Source organism: Artemia sp. Qi Xiang Cuo, chromosome 7 (genome assembly GCF_049724085.1).
Source record: "Artemia sp. Qi Xiang Cuo chromosome 7, ASM4972408v1, whole genome shotgun sequence".
In the NCBI taxonomy this organism is placed as follows: domain Eukaryota; kingdom Metazoa; phylum Arthropoda; class Branchiopoda; order Anostraca; family Artemiidae; genus Artemia; species Artemia sp. Qi Xiang Cuo.
The window spans coordinates 1,291,721-1,315,784 of record NC_142800.1 but is presented as its reverse complement, the minus strand read 5'-3'; the positions used below and the strand labels follow the sequence as shown (position 1 = coordinate 1,315,784).

Below are 24,064 nucleotides of genomic sequence, written 5' to 3'. Positions count from 1 at the left end.
TAACGCCTTCTATAAAACCTTATATGCCCTCAGGGCATAACTTAAAGCCCTTGCCCTGTGGGTTGTGGGGGAGTGTCCTCCTCAAAAAGATATTTTCTATCTGGAAATCAACTACGCTGAACAAAATGGCTATCTCAAAATTGTGATTGGATGCATTTGGGGGAATGATGGGCGTGGGGGGCTAGTTGCCCTCCAATCACTTTCGACTATTAAAAAGGGCACTAGCCACTCCAATTTCCAATCGAATGACTCCTTTTCGAAGTTTCTACGACGACTCCTTCGATACGAAGTGCCCGGGTATGGAGAAAAACAAAAAACAACACATTGTGCCCACATTGTTCTTTACTTAGGCAGCGCTAGCGCGCTGCCTATGAAAAGGGGGAAACAACCCTAAGAGTCATAGAACTTTATTGAAAATCACAACATCAGATTCAGAGTATCAGAGAACCCTACTATAGAGGTTTCAAGCTCCTATATGCCAAAATGTGGAATTTTGTATTTTTTCGCCAGAAGAAAGATCACGGATGAGTGTTTATTTGTTTGTTTTTTTTTGTTGTTATTTTCCCAGGGGTGATCGTATCGACCTAGTAGTCCTAGATTATCGTGAGAGGGATCATCCGAACGGAAATTTAAATTTCTAATTCCCTTTTTAAGTGACCAAAAAATTGGAGGGCAACTTGGCCCCCTCCCACGCTCATCTTTTCCCGAAGTCACCCAATCAAAATTGTGAGATAGCCATTTTGTTCAGTATAGTCAAAAATCAAATTAATATGTCTTTGAGGATGATTTAATACCCCTCAATTCCCGGGGGAAGGGCTGCAAGTTATAAACTTTGCCCATTGTTTACATATTGTATTGGTTATTGGGAAGCATTCAGGCGTTTTCAGGAAGAATTTTTTCTAGTGGAGGATCGGGGTCGGAGTAGGGGCTACGGGGGAGGATCTTTCCATGGAGGATATTTCCTTGGGGGAAGGGACATTTCCATGAAGAGGGCGCCAGATTTCCCAGCATTATTTAAAAAACGATCAGAAATTTAATAAAAAAACAAGTTTTTTTTTCAACTGAGAGTAAGGAGCAATATTAAAACTTAAAACGTACAGAAATTATTACGTATATGATAGGTTTCGCCCCCTAGTCAATACCTCGCTCTTTACGCTAAAGTTTGTTCTAGTACTTTCAAAATAGCTATCTATTCTAATTAACTGGCCTTTGTGATTCAGGGGTTTGTGATTCGAACAAAATTCGAGCTTTAGCGTAAAGAACGAGGTATTGACAAGGGAGCGAACTCCCTAATATACGTAATAAAAACATACGAATATAGATATTCATTACTTAATTTAATTCGTAAGTTACGTCAGAACAAAATTTCAAGAAAGCCAATTAGCCAAAAAAAGGAAAATTAATATGTGAATTTCGTTTTAATTATTCATGTACGGTCAGCCAAAATCAAAGCTGCATTTATTCAAAAGCGTTCAGAAATTAACTAAAACAAACAAGTTTTTTTTAACTGAAAGTAAGGAGCGACATTAAAACTTAAGACGAACAGAAATTATTCCGTATATGAAAGGGGCTGTCCCCTCCTCAACGCCTCGCTCTTTACGCTAAAGTTTGACTCTGTCTCACAACTTTATTTTTTAAAACAATAAAAAACTTTAGCGTAAAGAGTGAGGGCGTTGAGTAGGGGACAGCCCCTTTCATATACGGAATGATTTCTGTTCGTTTTAAGTTTTAATGTCGCTCCTTACTTTCAGTTCAAAAAAAACTTGTTTTTTTTAGTTAATAGAAGAAAAGCTCAGCTTCGAATTTGCTTTCTGATAAGTAAGCGATGAGAAAGTGGGGGGCGGAGGGGCCATTATACAATCTTGCACTTATAATCACAAAAATTAAAAATAATTTCGCATTCGCCCCAATGAAGCAAATTTGACAAGGAACAGAAAGAGGCCTCTAAAAATGGGTGTCAAAAGAACCAAAGGGTAAGGTCTTCTACCTCTCTCTCTTTGTCTGGCCTCTTCATACCTAGATCTAGACTACAGCTGCCTTGGTAGATAAACGTTGTATAGAATTCATATTAGACACTACCCTCATTCCCATCTGGTTAGATAGAGGAAAAAAAGGAGGTAGAAACGCCAAGTCACCGTGGGAACGTGAACTAAGGCAGGAGTTGTGATGTATCAACATATTTATTCGATGGTCTCTTTTGATCGGGATAACAGTAGGTAAAAAATTCGTCCTGAATCTAGCCAAGGTTATCTATGACAAAGCCAAAATAATTACGAAAAAAACATGAAGTTCAACTAGTGTAACGAATATGGCATCCGATTTCAAATATTGTTTAACATAAGATCAAAGGTATTAAGCCTTAGGGCACCTTAACACAATCAAATCATAATAGTATAAGAGACTGATACCTGTCAAATATATGTCAGTAGTCTTCCAGAAGACAATTGAACTGTATTGGGAGTCATAAAAGAGACCCATTATGAAGGTATGTGAAAACTTCGAAATATTGACATTCATTTAATTGCAATTTACCCCTTGTATTGTTGCTTAACCGCCGAATTCCAGAAAATTTGTATTTCTATCCTTTGGGTCTGGGTGAACCCTGGGTAAAGTACAATTAGGGCAATAGACCATCTCCCCAACGGTTCCGAAAACATTCCTTCTGCTTCAAATGCGTCGTTGTATTTAATTTTTATCATGGAACATATCTTATTCATGGCAAGGGTAAGCCACAACCAAACATCCCCCCCCTCTCTTCATATAACATAAATTCCCTATTGATAAGCGAGTGACGTAAGTAAAAAACAATTGGCATAATCAAATATTCTCAAGAATATTTCCAATCTCAAAAATTCTTAAAACAAAAAGATGAGGAATAACTGATTACTGATAACTTGACTGATTTTTATTTATTGGTATGGCTAGATTTAAAATCAGCAGGAATAACAGAAACGATTAAGGCAGAAAAGAAAGTCTTGGGTCAAAAAAGTAAAAAAGAAAAATAGGATCCAAAGCTTGAAACAAAAAACTAGAGCCCAAAATGCGTCCCAATGAGCAAAAACAGACACAACAAATATCTGACTTTATAAGCATATTATACCTGTATAGTCCCTCCAGCTGCTCCTTATATTTATAGAATATATTAAAATATATGCACTTTGATTTCTTTAAAGTTTATATTTATTTGTATCATCCTTATCTATTAACTGTAGGTATGCTACAGATATTACTCCACCCCCATTTTTAAGTCCTTAGTGGGCATGTAAATTCGCCCATATCCGTACCCGGAGGTTTATCTAAAAAGTTGTTAATATTGCCCAAATCCTTTCCCCTAAAATGCAGGAAATTGCGATATTTGAAGTCACTTCTTTCTAGCCTAAAATTCCACATGCTCTTCCACATTCAATCATAGAGATTTAGGCTACTAGCACACATGAATATTCAGGCATATACAAGGGGTGAGTTTTAGCCTTTCCCCTGTCCGAGGATTTTGGGGCTTCTGCGATTTATTCTACAATTTCGTATAGTTTTCTATTAAACTATATTTTAGCCTCGCCTATTCTTGCGTTTTTGTTAAGTTCGTGCATCCCGAAAGTGTGCCACTCATCACATATACGTACATGTGAATATGCATAGTCCCCAATTTGGAAGATCCACAAAGATTCTGGAGTATTATAAATCAACCATACATCCTCTAAGGTTTTAAATAGAATAAAAAAGACAAAAAAGTTTATAAATAGGAGAAGAGTAATTATAATTCTTAATTGAGTCTAAAAGAGGCATGTATGTAGGAGGCTTTTCGGGGGAAGGGGGCAATAATAATAAAACATTTATTTGATAATTTGAACGAAAAATTCCCAGAAATTTGGTCAAACTTGACATTTCTGGTAGAAGGAGCAAGTTCACCCTGGGCACGTCCCTGGTCCCCATAGTAACGAATTATTAGTTCAAACACCTTTTTAGCCTACTAATGTTTATCCTACATTAGTCTCCATCAGCTCTGCAAATAATGAGTAAACAAAAAGTAAAAATCGATTTCGGAAAATTCTAGTAAAATGCACATCAATTCCATCCTCATGTTCAAATGACAAAGAAATAAAAACCGAAAACTTGTTTTACAAATCTTGTTTTAGCGCAAAGCCGTAAGTGTTTGAACCAAGACTTAACCAAGACTAAGTGTTTGAACCAAGACTATAATCCCATACGGATAGTAGGTCATTCAGGGTGTCTTCACGTCCCTATTAAACCATAGAATTTGATTTATTTTTGATTTTACAAATTAATACAAAGTTCTTTTAGATGAAAGTCAAAAGTAAGTCTTAAAACTTAAAAAGAAAATAGGTCATCCTATTTTTGAGAGTGGCTGTCGCTCCCCCTTCCCCGCCCACAATTCCCATGCTTTGTGTCAAAGTTTACACTGGTGTTTTCCTAAAAAAGCTTTAGAATGCAAGGAATAAAAATATTTGGTAACTACTGTGTTCTATTTGTTGATGAATAAAAAACAAAGTTTTCTTAAGGAAGTAAAGAGTGAGGTTGAAACTTACAACGAACAAAAGGTATTACTTCACAGATCACGCAAGAAATATCTGAAAAACTAGCTTAAATGAACTGACTCGTAATATTTTTGGTGCCTGTAGAATTCTAACTGAAAACCTGAAAACACAAAACTGACCTAAAACGGCATGTAGCATCAGAAAATTCCAATTTGTAGCATCAGAAAATTGCATGAGTGGCCTGCAGAAAATAAAACATAATCAAACAGTTCGTGGTAACAAACTGTAATTAAGGAACGACTCAGCTCAATAGTAACCGAAGAGGCCGTAATGCCGCATGGTGGCCTATTCGTTCCTAATTGTGTGGTTAGTCCATACAAAACAAAGGATTAGTATAGATAAAAAAAAATTAAACTTCATTTACCTGAGTTGATAAGTCATGTTAAGTGGTGTATAAATTGCGCTTCAGCTATTAATCAGGATATTCTATGTCTGGAGGAGCGAAGGGTGGCATGAAACATCAAAAAGAATACTTATTCCCAAATTTTGTAGCTCTCAGTGAGCCTTCAGATAAAGAAAGAAGAAAGTAGGGATGGAAGCAAACATCTTTTCTCCCTCCGTTCCGAGGAACACATTTAGACTAAGCCTCTTATATAGGTGCTACAGGGTCAATGGCCCCCTGTCATTACAGAAATATTTTAAATGTTACATAAAAGATAATATTGATGTGTTTATGCTACCTGCACACAAAGGAGAGCGGTGTGGACCATCCCTTTAAACGATTTATTAAATGAACTCCTCCTTAAAAATATTTGTTTTAAATTATTAAAATCTTTTTTTTAAATAATTTTTTTTAATTATTTAAAAAAAAGTTATTTTTGTATTCATAAAACTTTCCTGAGAAATATTGGAAGGTGTAAATTTTTCCAGGGATTTTTATTCTTTCTGAAAATTGTAATACAAATGCTCTAATTTGAGTGCAATAAAAGAAAACTTTAAAAGAGAGTGGTGACCTCCCTCATGTTTAAGAGAGTCGTGGATCAAGCTGATCGTTGTAACAGCTCTTAGCAAAGAACAATCCTTGTGCATCAAAAAAATGAAAAAAAAGTTTTTTTTTAACTGAAAGTAAGGAGCGACATTAAAACTTAAAACGAACAGAAATTATTCTGTAAATTTAAGGGGCGGTCCCCTCCTTAAAGCCTCGCTCTTTACGCAAATGTTTGACTGTCTCTAACAACTCTACTTATTAAAGAATAAAAAAAACTTTGGTGTAAAGAGCGGGGCGTTGAGGAGGGGACAGCCCCTTTCATATTTAACTGTTTTAAGAAGTAGAGTTGTGAGAAAGAGTCAAACTTTAGCGTAAAGAGAAAGGCGTTGAGGAGGGGACATCCCCTTTCATATACGGAATAATTTCTGTTCGTTTTAAGTTTTAATGATTTAACCTCTACAGTAGGATTCCTTTATACGTTGAATCTGATGGTGTGATTTTCATTAAGAGTCCTTGTCTTTTATGGGGTGTTTCCCCTTTTTTTTTGAAAATAAGCCAAATATTTTCAGGCTCGTAACTTATGACTGATAAGATTAAACTTGATTAAACTTATTATTTGAAATCGGCATAAAAATTCCATTCTTTTGATGCATTTCTTGGTGTTAAAATTCTGTTTTTTAGAGTTACTATTGAGCTGAGTACTTACAGTTCGTTACCACGAATTAATTGAGACAATTCGTGGTAACAAACGCTGAGTAAGCAGCGAGTCGCGCAATAGTAACCAAAACCCTAAAAACAGAATTTTGGTGGCAATTGATACACTAAGCCAATTGGCTTTTTATGCTGATTCCAAATATATAAATTCAATAGGTTAAATTTTACCCATTAAAAGTTACGAGCCTGGGAAAATTTGCCTGATATTCAAAAAATACGGGAAACATTCTTTTTTCTGAGGGGAGTAAAAAGCGAAGTTTAAGTTTAAAAAGAAAAAAAGCAGTTGCTTCACAGTCTATCTAACATATGTTAAATTACCGAGAGCCTAGCAGCTTTGCTGCCGGGCCCCAGCACTCGGCACGTGGCAGGCTTTTACATATAGATTCCGACTGTCGCTTATCTTCTAAACGCAGACAATTTGAGCTTTTTTTTTATGTCAAGACGTCCAAATGGACCTTAAATCAGAAGTGGTGCCTTTATAAAATTATATTTTATTTGATTGTACCTTTAACTTTTCCCCCGACTTGTCTTTTGTCATTATGAAATACATTAATTAAAAAAAAGCTTTTTCCACAAAATAAGTTTTTCAAAGAAAAGTAAAGAACTCCATTAAACAAAAAATGAGAAAAAATAATATCAAATAATCTACCAAGCGTGAAACTACCACAAATCAGCATCGATAAATAAATGAAACCCAAAACGAACAGAAATTACAATAAATAACCGAGTCAAACTCAAAACGAGCAGAAATTAACATAAGTTGAGCTCAAAACTCCTATGCCTTCCCGAGGCCAGAACATAATTTGCACTTTAATGAAAAAAATATAAATGTTTTTACTTTTGTAACTTTAATAAATCAAATAATATTAACATTTTGATTACTAAATATCAGTATATGTATATTAAACTAACAATGCACATTCATTTGCATTTTCCTCAGTAAAATGCAAATTATGTTCTGGTCTTGGGAAGGCATATGGGTTTTGAGCCCAACTTATGTTAGTTTCTGCTCGTTTTGGGTTTCATTTATTTATCGATGCTGATTTGTGGTAGTTTCACGCTTGGTAGATTATTTGATTTTATTTTTGCTCATTTTTTGTTTAATGGACTTCTTTACTTTTCCTTGAAAAATTTATTTTGTGGAAAACGTTTTTTTAATTAATTCCTGTTCGATTTATATTGACATAGTGTTTTCAGAGAAAAAGAAAATAATACTTTAAATATTTTCGTTTTTTTAAGAATTTTTGGCCTGCTATTTGTATGCCGGAGAAAAAATTTCAGTAATTTTTAACAACATACACCCTCATAAAAATCTGGACACAAATAGTAATGTTTAATTTAGTTTCATACCTCCTGTAGTTGACCTGAAATGGAAAACTTGATAACATTCGCAAAATAATTTGTTTACTTTCTTTGATAGCTTGGATACACTTACGCTATTTTGTTTTGATTAAATTTGAAGAGCAGAAGCAGCCCCAAAAGTTTGAACATAATACCCTCAGTCGTTCTTGGGATACTGCTGAGATGCCTTATTGGGAATTAGCATGAACACAGTGCGTTTTGATTTAATCTTAAGGCAGCATTTACTTTTAAAACATAAAGGAAAATGGAAGGGTGGGTGTGGGAGGGGGATTAGTTTCCCTCCAATCACTTTTGAATATCAAAAAGGGCATCAGCCCCTTGTATTTTCAATCGAATGAGCCCTTTTAAAGTTCCTACGATAAGTCCTTCGATACAAAGTGCCCTGGTCTAAACAACAACAACAACAACAACAAAATAATACATTATACCCACATCGATCCTTACTATAAAAATGTCAAGTCTTCCAATCACTTTCGACTATTAAAAAGGGCACTAGGCCTTTTGATTTCCAATCGAATGAGCCCTTTTTGAGTTTCTACGACAACCCTTTCTATAAACACCTTATATGCACCCAGGGCATAAATTACAACCCTTACCCTAAGGGCTGTGAGGGTAGTTGTCATCCTCTAAGATCTAATTTCCAGAACTTTCAACTACATTAAACAAAATGGCTATCACCAAATTTCGATTGGATGTGTCTGGGGAAATGGTGGGTGCGGAAGGGGTGTTAGTTGCCTTCCAATTACTTTCGACTATCAAAAAGGGAACAAGCCATTTCAATTTCTAATCGAATGAGCCCTTTTTAAAGTTTCTACGACAACGCGTTCTATAAAAACTTTATATGCCCCCAGGGCATAACTTACAACCCCTGTCCTGAGGACTTTGAGGGGGGGTTGTCATCCTCGCAGACCTAATTTCAAGAACTTTCTACTACGTTGAACAAAATGGCTATCTGAAAATTTTGATTGGATGTGTTTGGAGGAATGGTGGGCGTGAGAGGAGGGTTAGTTATCCTGCAATCACTTTCAACTATTAAAAAGGGCACTAACCCTCTCAATTTCCAATTGAATGAGCTCCTTTTGAAGTTTTTACGACATTAAACATCTTATATCATTAAACACCTTATATTCCCCCAGGGCATAACTTACAACCCTTGCCCTGGGGGCTCTGGGGGGTTTGGCATCCTTAAATATATAATTTCCAGAACTTTCATCTACGTTGAACAAAATGGCTATCTCTAAACTTTGATTGAATGTGTTTGGGGAAATGGTGGGCGTGAGAAGAGGGTTAATTACTCTCCACTCACTTTCGACTATTAAAAAGGGCAATTTCAATTTCCAATCAAATGAGCCACTTTTAAAATTTCTACAACAACTTTCTATATAAAACTTATATAGCCCCAGGGCATAACTTACAACCCCTGCACTGAGGGCTCTGATGGGGTTATCATCCTTAAAGACCTAATTTCCAGAACTTTCGACTGCGTTGAAAAAAATGCATAACTCAAAATTTTGATTGGATGTGTCTGGGGAAATGGTGGGCGTTAGAGGGGGGTTAGTTGCCCTTCAATCACTTTCGACTATTAAAAAGGCACTAGCCCTTTCAATTTTTAATTGAATGAGCCCTTTTTGATGTTTTTACAACATCGCTTTCTACAAAAACCTTAAATGCTCCCAGGGCGTAACTTACAACCCTTGTCCTGAGGGTTGTGGGGGGATGGGTTTTCATCCTTAAAGACCTAATTTCCAAAACTTTCATCTACTTTGAATAAAATGTCTATCTCAAAATTTTGATCGGATGTGTTTGGGTAAAAGGCGGTCGTGAGAGGGGGGTTAGTTGCCCTCAAATCACTTTCGACTATTAAAAAAGAGCACTAGCCCTTTGAATTTCCAATCAAATGAGCCTTTTTTCAAGTTTCTACGACAAAGATTTCAATAAAAACCTTATATGCCTCCAGGGAAAAACTTATAACCCTTCTTCTGAAGACTATGAGGGGAGTGTCCTGCTCAAAGGTATAATTTCCTGGACTTTAAACTGCGTGGAACAAAATGACTATCTAAAAATTTTGATTGGATATGTTTGGGGAAATGGTGGACGTGGAAGGGGTGTTAGTTGTCTTCCAATCACTTTCGACTATTAAAAAAGGCCCTAGCCATTTCAATTTCCAATCGAATGCGCCCTTTTTGAAGTTTCTACGACGACGCGTTCTATAAAAACCTTATATGCCTTCAGGGCATGACTTACAACCCTTGCCCTGAGGGCTTTGGGGGAGTGTCCTCCTCAAAGACATAATTTCTATCTGGAAATCCACAACACTGAACAAAATGGCTATCTAAAAATTTTGATTGGATGTGTTTGGGGAAAAGGTAGGCCAGAGAGGGGGGCTAGTTGCCCTCAAATCACTTTTGACTATTAAAAAGGGCACTAAACCTTTGAATTTACAATCGAATGAGCCCTTTTTCAAGTCTTTAGAAAAAACATTTAAATAAAATCTATACATGCTACCAGGTCATAACTGTTAACCCTTGCCCTGAAGACTGTGGGGGGAGTGTCCTGCTCAAAGGTATAATTTCCTGAACTTTAACTGCGTGGAACAAAATGGCTATCTCAAAAATGGTAGGTGTGGAAGGGGTGCTAGTTACCTTCCAATTACTTTTGACTATTAAAAAAGGCACTAGCCATTTTAATTTCTAATCGAATAAGCCCTTTTTGATGTTTTTAAAACAAAGCGTTCTATAAGAGCCTTATATGCCCCTAGGGCATAACTTACAACCCTTGCCCTGAGGGCTGTGAGGGGTTGTCACCTTCAAAGACCTTATTTATAGAACTTTAAACTACGCGAACAAAATGGATATCTCAAAATTTTGATTGGATGTGTTTGGTGAAAAGGTGGGCGTGAGAGGGGGGTTAGTTGTCCTCCAATCACTTTCGACTATTGAAAAGGGTACTAGCCTTCTGAATTTCTAATCGAATGAGCCTTTTTTGAAGTTTCTACGACAACGCTTCTATTAAAACCTTATATGCCCCACGGGCATAACTTACAACCCTTGCCCCGAGGGTTGTAGGGGATCTTCAAAAACAAATTTTCTAGCATGAAATCAACTACACTGAACAAAATGGCTATCTCAAAACTTTGATTGGATGTGTTTGGGGGAATGATGGGCGTGGAGGGGGGGGGGAGGTGCCCTCCAATCACTTTCGACTATTAAAAAGGGAACTAGACCTTTGAATTTTCAATTGAATGAGCTTTTTTGAAGTTTCTACGACAACGCCTTCTATAGAAACCTTATATGCTCCCAGGGCATAACTTAAAACTCTTGCCAATTATTACTCACATGTAAAGATAGTATATAAAATAAATTATTACAAATGATAAGTAGTACTTGCAAGACACATCAAATAAAGCTTATTCATTTATCATTTTTTGAAAAGTACTTTTAAAGATGATGTTGTAAAAAATACGGATAATGACAGAGTGAAAAAATTATTGTGGTCAAAAATGATTGCCGTTCGCTTATTTGCCCTCTGATTCTCTGCTTTTTGAGACATAATAATTAAAACTTGTCAGAATATCAAGAGCAACGGATTATAAAAGGATATATAAAATAAAAAAATAAACTATAATAAATTAATATTCGAATAGAAGTATTTAATATTTTATAACAAATAATAAGTTTTTATTAGTAAGTTATCAATAAAACTACAGAATAGTACAACTTAAAAAAAAAAAACAATTACAGATATTGCTGATTTCTGGGTTTCTCATTGCTCTGTCCAATACGAGAAGCTTGAGTAACTACGGGAAAAATGAAGTGCCACCAGAATCAACCTCGTACAGCCCGACTTCAGACTACGGTATTAGTCATAAGAGGGTATATAACGAGGAGGAATCAAACTACGATGTTACAAGGGGTTACCCTGAAACAACTGCAGCTTACTCTTCAGACGAACCGTTGGAGAACTACGCATCTGCCAGAACTAAGAATGTGCTTGGCGAAGCAAATGTTGAACATGATTACACGCTTCGGGTAAGCAAGAGTTTCTCTTTATTTAATGAAAATGATTTAGCCAGCATTCCAAAATAGCTTTACACGAGGTTGATACAAGTTCAAAATATCACATTGTTGTGTAAAAACCAATGTTTTTGTCCAAAGGGGGAGATTATATCCAATTTCTTTATGTTCATATTCCATGACGGTAATGAGATTGTTCGAATATGTTAAAGATGCTTCTAAAAAATAAACTTTGAAAAAAATTAATCCATGTGATTTAACTGATTGGGAAATGGAAAGCTTAGTAAAATTAGCAATACTAATTATTTTTCTAATGCCATAATAATATACTCGACTCTTTTGTAGATTAAATGTATATTTTTTTAATTTTTACTTAATTCCATGCTTCCGTTTTTCCGTTTAGGTTCAACGGATACTATCGACCAATTTGATACGACCAGTTCCACGTTTTAGCTGCATCCTTAATGCGTGAGTTGTTTCACGTCAGTAATTTTTTTAATTTTTTTTTTCAAGTTTAAATATATTAGGCAGGGTTCCAAAAAAGGTTTCATAAGGTTCAGAATGCTACACTTTTGTACAAAAACGAACGATTCTATCCAATATCGTTTCCGATTTTGTTTTACGTAGATTATGGGGATTCACAACTAATTTTGAAAATATTAAGGAAACTGTTGAAAAAACAAACGTAAAAAAATTGAATTTGGTGGACTAGAAAAAGCAATTTTTGGAAAAATGACAAGCTATTTTATTTTCTGGTACAATAGGTCAAACTATTCAATCCCTTGTTTCTGTTTTTTGCCTTTAGCGTCTAACGATGTAAGTAACAAATTTTACACAACCAGCACCGTATTTCTGCTGCATTCTTTTAATGATGTTCACATACAGGCAACGCCGTATCCAGGAGGAGGGTTAGGGGGTTCATCCCCCCCCCCCCCCAAAAAAAAAAAATGTTTGTCCAACTCGTAAAAACGTAACAAAAATTTACATAAACAAGTTTTTACATGCTTTGCAAGTTTTTGCATACAGGTCTAGCAAGCCCTCAATGCCTAACATGTGCGTCTGACCATGCCCTTTCTTCTGTGAAGAATTTCAGCCAGACCTATGTGAATGCCAATCTTAAACACAGATGAGCAATATTCTGCGAGGAAAAAACTTGGACAATTATATCACCATATATCTAAGAGTTTGGGTAAATTGTTACAAAAATGGCCTTATCCGTTTTTTTTCGTAGTGTTAGACCAAGAAAAAAAATCACTCTGCTACACTTCCGATTTAAAAAGTGTGTATTGATTCCATTGGTCTGTTTTTGTATTTCTAAGGCCAGTCACGTTATTCTTTAAGCGATGTCGAAAATGGAAGCAAGGTCCCCCCCCCCCCCATCAAAAATAAATCTTTGTTTCTTTGGGGTTAAAACATTTGACAACCAATTTTCCTGTGTCCACAAAACTTGTATAAAAGGAGCTAGTTTAGGCACGTCAATTGAGGAGGGGGCAATTAACCCCCTGTGTTTTGAAAAATGCCTTTTCTGGTATTTTTATTGTAAATAAAATTTTTTGGTATTTTACTGAGCAAATCGAAAAATACAAAACCTAGCCCCCATCCCTCAAAGTTTCTTAGAAAATGGCCGCCCCATTTCTTAATAAAAATATTCATTTATTTTAGATCAGATGTCGCTTGAAATTGATGCTACAACAGAAGTAAGAATAAAAAAGTTTCAAGAATACATAGAATAACGCATGATAGAATAAGATTCAGATATCTGACAAACAATAAGGGCAAATTATTTATATCATTCCTTGGACTTCGGAAAAATAAAGTAGAAAGAAACTCATTTGTTTAAATAATTTGATTTCCCTTTCAAAAAATAAATGACGACAGAGGTCAGGTTCGGTAGCAGGAATTCATTTTGAGGACCAAGATTCCTGGAGGGGGGTGTACAAATCGAAAAATTCGAATTATATAGAAAATAGAAGAAGCTGTAAGAAAAATAGAACACGACTATAGATTTTGGGGGACGAGCTGTAAATGTCAAAATTTGGAAAGGAGAGTTATATTAGGCTATCTTGCATTACCGTGATCGGTCAAAGCAACTTAAGATAATAACGTTAGCACAAACATGTGAGACGTTATCTTAAAAAAAAATTCTGACATTGTAAGAACCAACATACAATCGGCATGTCCATATCAGGGCTCTTGGTATCTTCAATCTCCAAAGTGCAAAAGAATTACGATCCCTGCAAATTAAAAAAAAAATAAATCAAACCCTGAGATGAAAAGTCATAGAACAAACCTGCGCAATTTTGTAATCACTGTTAATGCATAAGTTCGTTTTTTTCGGGTAGAGGAGGAGATAAGACCCAAAAATACTAGTTAGACGACACCTAAGGTCTAGGGTTGTATGCCTGATATATAGGCTCATTCCGCAGGAAAGCTGCAGGAAATAGTAGGCTAAGGCATTGCATGCACTCTTTGGGCACATTATGTTTATGTTTTCTTACGCCAAACTGGGAAATGTTTGGACTATAAGTCTCAATTTTCTCAAGAACGTTGATTTTCCTATACCTCACTTTCTTATGCTTTTCTAATTGACCTCCTCCCTCCAAATAATAAATCTCATGTACATGCCTGACTTGATTCAATTAAAAACGAACTCTAAACCGAATAATCGTTACAATTCACAGATAACGAATCCCAGCCTGTCTACTAAAAACTAACTCCCAATTTACAAAAAAGTCATTTGCTCATTGACACAGATACAATTTCCTTTACTTGGAGGTTAAATTTCGGGAAGCTAGAAATTAAATCACATAAAATGCTAAACGAAAAAAAGATTCAAGATATAAGCTAAAGGGATAAAAAAAATCCAAATTATATTATGGGAAGTCAAACTAAGGTAATTCTTCCCCTCACTATGCCTTTCCTGTCGACAGCTATTTTTCCAGAAAACCTCCGCCTTGACCTCAGACTTTCTAAAAATAAGTTAAAAAGTTTATTTTATCACAGTTATGTGTTCAGTATTCTTTGCAGCCGTTGGCCTAATCAATTCACCAATTTTCTCCTCTAAAAATTAATAAGGAACAAATGAAAAAAAAAAATTATGTCATGCATGGAATATGATTTATAAGGTGTTGCAGCAATCTAGCCTTCAAAATTTATTGTTTTTAACTGTTTTGCCAATTTGTAGCGGATGTTACTCAGAAATTTGACAAATTTGCTTCATTCAGATTCGTTCTACGTGATTATAATGTTACCATGTAAATTGACTTGCAAATCAATCCAAAATAAACGTGAGAAATTGTTAAGAACATTTTCAGATTGATTTTGATCCGTGTCGTTAAATAGTATATCAAAAATTTGACACGTAATTCAAGCATTTATTGCATGAATTGAAGACCCCATATAGTGTATTTATCCCATGACCAAACTATATATCTGCTTTGACATCATTTCAGTCTTTACTTTGGGGGAGTGGGATTGTTTCCTTAAAATATTCTTAGAGAGCTAAGAGAACTAGAAAACCTTTTTTTACTCTTTCTCAAGAAAAATTGATTTAATTTAGATATTAATCACTTTTTTCAAAGTCACCACTTGCAGCCCAGTCCCAGATGATGTTACTAACCTACATTAGAAAAGTGATTAGAAAAGGGGAATACAATGTCTTTCATTATTGAGATGTTTGTAATCCCAGCCCATATCATTTCCTGTTACTCAAATGAGTAGTGCTTCCACTAATCGCATTTCTTGATTTTTTAGCTTTGTATAAATACCTAAAACATACCCTTCCCCTCTTAATAAAAATCACTAGTAGTCTCCATATCACGCCCGTTTAAAAAAGGTCCTAATTAACCAGGCTTTTAAGCTACAAAACATTTAACGAATAATTAGGAAGTGGAGCAATGTTCACTGTTTCCACAATCGTGCCTTTTTTTTCTTTTTTTTGCAAAGCCTTACCCCTTTCAAAGATTTCTCAGTCATTATATTAAAACTAGAATGGGAAATCTACCTTGGTTGATCACCCTCAAAGGTATGAGACAAATCAAACAGATTTTATTGATTTCTTGTTATTCGGAGGAAAATATGACGTAGTTGTAAAGTTTCAAATATTGGCGTATAGCTGTAAAAAATAGGTTTTACGGATCGGTTTGCGGATATTTACTCTTTAGTTTTTTATGTTTTACTTTTATTTTCCAGTTTTCAAAAAAACTAAAGTGTGTAGCCTTATTTGAATATAGCTAATTTTTGGGAGAGTTTCACACCGGGTCTTTCGACTTCTAACTATAAATTAAATAAAAAAAAAAAAAATTTTTTTAACTGAACGTAAGGAACGACGTTACTCTTAATTATTTGAAAAAAACTACGTTTTCTAAAGAGTTAAAGAGGCTGAGTTACAAGTTCGAACCTTAAAACGTGCAGGGATTAGGAGGTACAGTTGGGGGGCCGCCGCCCCCCAAACCCCCGGCTTTTGCACTCTTTTTTGTTAAGTTTTTTCAAGTCCTGTAGCCTGCAATCAGTTGGTCGTACCAACACGAATGAAACTGTTTCAATGGCATTTTTTTTAAATCTTCCGAGAATTTGGCAATGACAACTCAGTCTGTTACAGTTATAACTACAAACTTGTCTCTGTACCAGGTATAGTTATGTATTCAGTGTGATTATGTATGATGGAAAAATGGATGAACCTGAACCAACCTGAACCTAAACTGCTTGTTTATGCTGATCCCTTCTTCGGTTCCCTGTTTTTTCTGTTCAAAATTGTTAAGTTCATCACATTATAGCTTGTTATCGGTTAGGGACAAATCTCTTGTAAAAAATCCAGCAAACAGGCTCGGTACTGTTTCTAATCAAAGAGATGCAATAGAATGTTCTTACGGTAAAGAAAAATCAAGCAGACTTCGTTCGTGTTGCAAAGCATTTCTTTGCAAGGGAAAAAGCGGGGGTTGAGGGGGGCGAGAGACCCCCAAAATAAGAATCTTAACTAAAGAGCCTGCAAAAGCGGGGGGTTTGGGGGGCGGCAGCCCCCATCTGTACCTCCTAATCCCTGTACGTTTTAAGGTTCGAACTTGTGACTCAGCCTCTTTAACTCTTTAGAAAACGTAGTTTTTTTCTAATAATTTCTGCACGTTTTTGTACATTTTATTACTTATTATTGCTTGACTAACTGTTAGCTGATCGTGTCAGGAGTTAAAGTTGGGGGGCTGCCGCCCCCCAAACCCCCACTTTTGAAGTTTCTTTTGTTAAGGCTTTTAATTCCTGAATACTCAAATCAAATGCACAGTAAGATTTTCTTTTTTCAACTTTTCTTCGAGCATGCGGGTATGCGGCATGTTATCAAAGCAGTGGAGACTTACCTGTAAGCTGAAGGCCGACTGTGATATTCTTCTGGAGACGCCTGTTGAGCTGAAGGATTTAATAGATTGGATTTAAAAAAGAATCTGATTTTCTTTTTTAAACTTTAAATTTAAGAGATACTACTTTAAATTCAATATATAAAAAATTTACTCTGACTGGGAATCGAACCCAGGTCTTCCGTATGAGAGACAGGAATAGTGACCACTGTACCATCAGAGACTCTTGTTAAATTATTTTTAGTCTACAGTTTATTTTCGACGCAAGCAATAAAAAGTAAGATTTTCGTTTTTCTACAAAAAAAACTTCTGGGAAAGAGCTGGAATTTTTGGAAGCTTGCAGTCGGTCTTGTCAGGTTAAGAGGACTATTTTTATCTAATTTAATAATGAAATACCATGCTTTTAGGAATTTCAAAAATTAACATAGGCTCTTATAGGAAAACGAGGTTTTTCGTAAATGTAAATTCGGGGGATAATTTTTTCGGTCTGAAAATATCAAAAGGCCCTAACAGGTTTCGCTTCGAATGAGTCCCCATTCACCCGGATCCGTGGCCAACTGTGGCCTGTGGGCGTGTCAGATAAAAAAAATAACTTGATGAACATTAAGTGGCTATGTTTGGTTTTTGGAAAACAGGGAAGGAGTGACCGGATTGAGCTGAAATTTTGGAGATAAGCTCCCAGGCCCTAGGACAGCTTACCCTCTAAATTTCACAACGTTAAAGGGGGGACGTGGTGGGAGGGTCAAAACTTCCGGCCCACTTTCCCCCATGAAGATAAAGTCGGGGGGGGTGAAATTTTGCATGTTTCTTAGTTTGAGTTTAGGCTACAAAATGCGATCACCGCCGTCTCTCTGCGACCGCTAGAACCGGAAATTGCTTAACATTGTGGTGGGTCGCCTCTTTAAAGAGGCACAAGTGTGCCTCCTTGAAACGAAGAGAAATTATTCCTTATATGAAAGGGGCTGTCCCCTCCTTAACGCCTCGCTCTTTACGCTAAAGTTTTTCATTGTTTAAAAAATAGAGGTGTGAGAAAGTCAAACTTTAGCGTAAAGAGCGAGGCGTTAAGGATGGGACAGCCCCTTACATATAAGGAATAATTTCTGTTCGTTTTAAGTTTAATGTCGTTCCTTACTTTCAGTTAAAAAAAACTTGTTTTTTTTATTTAATTTTTGAACGTTTTTGAATAAATGCAGGTTTTGATCTTGGCTCATCGTACATGAATAATTCAAACAAAATTTGCATATTAATTTACTTTTATTTGGTTAAATGGCTTTCTCGAAACTTGTTTAATTTTATTTACGAACGTTTTTATTAGTAATAAATATATGTAATTTACGAATTAACTTACGTAACGAACTTCTATATTCATATATTTTAATACGTATTTTAGGGGGTTCGCCCCCTAGTCCATACCTTGCTCTTTAAGCTAAAGTTCGAATTTTGTTCCAATTCTTTAAAAATGACCGCTTAATCACAAAGGCCGTTAATTAGAATAAATAGCTTTTATGAAAGTACAAAAAAATCTTTGTCTTAAAGAGTGAGGTATTGACTAGGGAGTGAACCCAATCATATATGTAATATTTTCTGTTCGTTTAAAGTTTTGATGTTGCTGCTGTTGCAGCTGAAAAACTTGTTTTTTTATATTTAATTTCTGATCTTTTTTTAAATAATGCTGGGAAGTCCAGCGTTCCCTTCATAGCAATGTTCCTTCCCCCATGAAAACTTCCTTCATGGAAAGATCCCCCCACATAACCCCCGACCAATCGCCCCCCCCCCAGTACCAGAAAAAATCTCCCCTGAAAACGTCCGTATACTTCCCAACAACCAATGCTATATGTTAACATTGGGTAAAGTTCATAACTTTCAACCCTCTCCCCGGGAACTTCGGGGGATTAAGTCATCCTAAAAGACATACTTATCATATTTTCGACCATGCTGAACAAAATGGCTATCTCAAAATTTTGATCGGGTGACTTTGGGAAAAAAATGAGCGTCGGAGGGGGCCTAGTTGCCCTCCATTTTTTGGTCACTTAAAAATGGCCCTAGAACTTTTAATTTCCATTCCAATGAGCCCTCTCACGATATTCTAGGACCACTGGTTCGATACGATCACCCCTAGGGGAAAAAAAACAACAAATAAACACGTACCCGTGATCTTTCTTCTGGCAAAAAATGCAAAATTCCACATTTTTGTAGATAAGAGCTTGAAACCTCTACAGTAGGGTTCTCTGATACGCTGAATATGATGGTATGATTTTCATTAGAGTTCTATAGCTTTTAAGGGCTGTTTCTCCCTTTTTTCGAAAATAAAGCAAATTTTCTTAGGCGTGTAACTTTTGATCGGTTGAACTAAACTTGATGAAACTTATATATTTGAAATAAGCATTAAATCTAATTCTTTTGATGTATCTATTGGTATCAAAATACCGTTTTCTAGAGTTTCGGTTACCATTGAGCCGGGTCGCTCCTTACTTACAGTTCGTTACCACGAACTATTTGATATGTTAATGGAAAGCCGTGAACTCACTGGCCTAATCAGAGGGGGGTATTGTGGAGGTCCTGGTATATTACAATGAAAAGATTCATTGTGAAAATTGCAACTTCTCCTCAAATTATAATCTTTTAATAAAATATTAGAATGTAAACTGAAAAAGTTAATGCTAACTATTCTTTTGTTTCCCTTCTTTAAGGTTTTGGGGTAAACTAATATTATTCAGTGCCTATACGTTTTCGGATTTATGCTGAAAATTTCATGGCCAGTGCGGTTAATTTTAGACTAAATTTCTGTTTATTTATTTTAAAAAAGAGCAAATAAAGCTTTAGAATTAGAACATATCATAGATTTAAAGAATGAAGTTTTGAACGAATACCAGAGATACTCTGTAAAAACTTTTGGTAGCTACTGAAAAGAAAGTGTCCCTTGGTAGAGTAGATACGTCTTACTTTTGTAAAAAGAGAAACTTATGAAGTTTAATATAAAGACCTAGGGCTTAGAAGATTTTGTTTAATCGTATACCCTGTTATCAGAATTGATTGGGTAGCTGCGTTTTCAGAGAACTCTCTAATAATCCTTTGAAATGCTCCTCACTCAGTAAACCCGTTTTATTATCAGGAAGGGTGCTTCCTGTGAAATATCAGTTACGCCCATAAGCTGTATTAGAAAGAATTATGCATCACATAGTGCGCAATTACTGAATACCCGATTCCAATAAATCCATTCTTTTTTGTGCCGAAACCCTCGAGCATTCTGCTGCTCTCAAAAAAACTTTCATCGTCTTCTTCAGAGATAGGTAGTCTTCGCAATATCTTCCTTTAATCTTCACAGGCTCTTCTTTACTTGTGATTAATTTAAAAAACTTTTTCCAAAAAATAAGCTATAAAGAAAAGTAAAAAGCTCCATTAAACCAAAACTGAGCAGAACTAAAGTCAAATAATCTTGAAAGAGTAAAACTACCACAAATATATATCAATAAATAAATGAAGCCCAAAACGAACAGAAATTACAATAAAATTAACAAGTCAAACTCAAAACGAGCAGAAATTGACATGAATAGGGCTGACACCCCCCATGCCTTCTGAAGACCAGAATATAATTTGCACTTAACTGAAAACAGAATATATATTAAATGTTTTCACTTTCTTAACTTTAATAGATAAAATATTATCAAGACTCCAAGGAAGAAATAGCAGCATATGTGTATTGAACTGCCAGTTCATATTCATTCGTTTATTTCAGTACAGTGCAAATTATGTTTAGGTCTTCAGTTGGATGTCCTCCCAATTACTTTTGACTTATAAAAAAAGCCACTAGAACTTCCAATTTAAATAAAAACCTTATATACCCACGAGGTATAACTTAAAACCCTTGCCCTTGGGCTCTGGGGGTTATTTTTACCCTGGAGGCACTGTTACATGATCCTTGGACTATTTTCAAGAAAATGGCTATCTCAAAATTTCAATCGAACGCATTTGCGGAAAATAGGGTGTAGTGGTCGGGGGAGGGGCTTGTTAACCTCCCATCACTTTTGAATCATGAAAAGAGAGCTAGAACTTCCAATTTCCAGTCAAATGAGCCTCCTCCAACTTTTATACGAACTCCCTTCCATAAGGCCCCAAGGGCATAAATTACAACCCTAATCCCCGGGTTCTGGGGTTTGTGTCTTACCTGGGTATATTATTATATGCTCTTTGGACTATTCTGAAAAATAATTATCCCGAAATGTCGATCGGATGCATTTGCGGGAAAAAGAGCGTAAGGGCTAGTTGTCCTACAATCACTTTTGACTCTTAATAGGGGCACTAGAACTAATGATTTCCAGCCGAATGTGCTAGTTCCAAAGTCTGTACGACCACCTCTTCCATAAAAACATTATATTTTAACAATAGGCAACTAGCACAATTTATAGCCCTTTCTCTGGGGGATTGACATTCCCAAAGACATAATTTTTGGACCTTTCAACTATGCTGAATAAAATGGCTATCTCAAAGATTTTGATAGGATGTTTTTGGAGAAATGATGGGTGTGGGGTGGGGGCTGGCTGCCCTCCCATGAGTTTGGCCCTTAAAAATGGCTCTAAAACTTTTTAATTTCAGTCGAATGAGCTCCTTTCGAATTTTCTACGACGACTCCTTCTATATGAAATATAGAAGCCTTGGTAAAAAAAAATGTATAAAGTAAATAATACATTGGGCCCACATCGCTCTTTATTTAGGCAGCACTATTGCACTACCTATGATTGACAACCTTACGCATGTCAAACTTTTTCTCGTCCATGAAACGAATCTGATCTCACTAAAAAAAATTCAGATTTTCATAAGAGTCCAGTTTCTTTCACGTATCAAGCAATTTTTCAATTATAAGGCCAAATTCATAGTTTAGCAAACGCTATTTTATTATCTGAAACCTCTCCAATCTCTTCTTTTGCCTGCTATTCAATACCTCTGCTCCGCAGTCTAACTTTTTCTTTGGTTTTTTAATTTAAATAAAATATACAAATTAAACTAAATGAAATTGCAAAATCATTTACTGTATGAGTTGAAAGATCACTATATTTACAACAATAGGAATAAATTTACACAGAGAACAAAATTTTTCACGGTATTGTGACTTCTTTAACCTATAGCATAATTGCTCATGAATAGGTTTGCTATATAAAATTAATTAACAATAGATCATATGTGACTCAAGTAAATTCTATTTCCGTTTTAAGTTCTGATCTAATTGTTTAATTTTGTTTCATGGTTTTCGTCAAAGGCTATTATTACAAGCCAGGGGTGTGTTTAGGATTTATGTTTCGGGGTGTGTTTTACACAAGGATTTTTTTCGGGGGTAGGGGCACACAAAAAAACATAAAAATTTGTTTATATCCATTTTTGTTACGTTTTTACGAGTCAGACAAACATTTCTGGGGGGGGGGGCAAAAACCCCTAACCCGTCCCCTCGGATAAACTCATAACATGAATTTATGAAAATAAACTGAATAATTACACTGAAATTTGTGCCCTATGCCGGTCATGTACACCATGAAGGTAGGACCGTGGATGAGGAGGACATTCCCTAAGGCTGCACAAAAGATATGAGAAACATATAACAGTAGAAATTCAAGTCAGCCTTGGAGAAAAAAGCGCCATCTAGCCTTATCGAGAAAAGCCATTCAGTTTATTATAATAAGTCTGAATAACTTTTAATTCTTCTTTATCCCTTTCTTTTCCCTTGGCATTGTGGCAAATATAAAAGAACAACATTTTTAAAAAGGACACAAACATAAATTCGTTTACAATTTTTTCTAAAACTTGCATACGTTTTGAATACTAACTTAGCCCCAAGTATTTTTTGATTAACAAAACATTTTAATAACAAAAGAATCTGTTTACTTTCAAACCTTTCACTTTGATCCAATTAAACTTGGGAGCTTCAATTAATATACAAATTTTTAACTTAAAATTAATCTTATTTTGAATTTGTCCAATTCTGTCGGGCAGCACCAAGCTGTCAGTGACTATTCTTCTTCTTTTTTTTTCTTTTTTTTCGGTTAAACCCATGTTAAAGCTCCAAAGGTCTCTCTCTCTCTCTCTCTCTCTCTCTCTCTCTCTCTCTCTCTCTCTCTCTCTCTCTCTCCCTTATCATTTTCCCATAGTTTTTAGGCTTGACCTTTTGCAGGCCCCTTTCCGTAACGTACTTAGGGAAACCTCTCGTGCCATATAGCGTTTAGTATGTAAAGGGAGAAAAGGATTAACTATACAAAAAATCGTTTCCTTATTTTCATTCTTTTTATTTTCATAATATTTCCTTTTCTATAATATTTTTTATAATTCATTTTTTATATATATTTTTTTATTTATTCATTTTATAAATATTTTATCCATTCCTTTTTACATTCCTTTATTTCTATTTTGTATATTTTATTTTTAATTTATTTTATAACCTTTTTTAACATCTGAGCCAACCTTTGGCAACTCCTCTGTTTTTCACTTCCTATTTGAAGACGTACGGTACGATGTCTTATTTTATCTGAAATAAAAGTTCTTGAAATTTCAAAATATCCAACTTTTCGTTTAATCAAAATTGACTATTCCAATCTTATGCATTGAATAGATCATGTTGACAGAGCTGAAAATTTTCTGATTTTCGACTTTGATGGTCTAAAACTTCAAAAATTTGTGTAAAGTGTTTTTATTTGTTGCATCTGAGCCAGATATAGGTGAACGATTCATTTTCACTCTTAACTGACAATAATAGTCCCACCTAAAGTATAAGTTCCTATATTACTTGCAATAGAAGTTGTTGGAGTTTCAAATTGTTAAGCCTTTTTTCAACATTTACACAATGTTCTCTTGTCATGCGTCCTATTAGATTTAGATTATATATTTATTCATATATGATTGATGTAACAAACAGCTGGTCTCGAAACCTGACTTTGATTTTGAGATGAAATAAAAAAAAGTATTTTGAGAAACATTAAAGCTTAAAAATGAACAAAAAATTATTCCGTAAATGAAGTAGTCTGCCTCTCCTCGATCCCAGTCCTTTTACACTAAAGTCTTAAAGTTCTTTCAAATCTTCTCATTCAAATTCTACGGACCTTGTGTTTCACGAGTTGTTCTTAAAGAGCTTTTTCTCCCTTTTTCAAAACACAGGCAAATTTTCGA

The 24,064-nt window shown here is 35.3% G+C and overlaps 1 protein-coding gene across 1 annotated transcript in view; it reads left to right on the top strand.

The window, feature by feature from the left end:
• Nucleotides 1-2,453: 2,453 nt before the first annotated feature.
• LOC148949842 (uncharacterized) overlaps nt 2,454-24,064 on the top strand; it is a 28,493-nt gene continuing 6,882 nt past the window's right edge. Inside the window, exons 1-2 of the mRNA XM_089091951.1 lie at nt 2,454-2,485; nt 11,298-11,585. Of these exons, the coding sequence (XP_088948077.1) occupies nt 2,480-2,485; nt 11,298-11,585 (294 nt within the window). The 5' untranslated portion in view covers nt 2,454-2,479. The remainder of the gene's footprint in view (nt 2,486-11,297; nt 11,586-24,064) is intronic.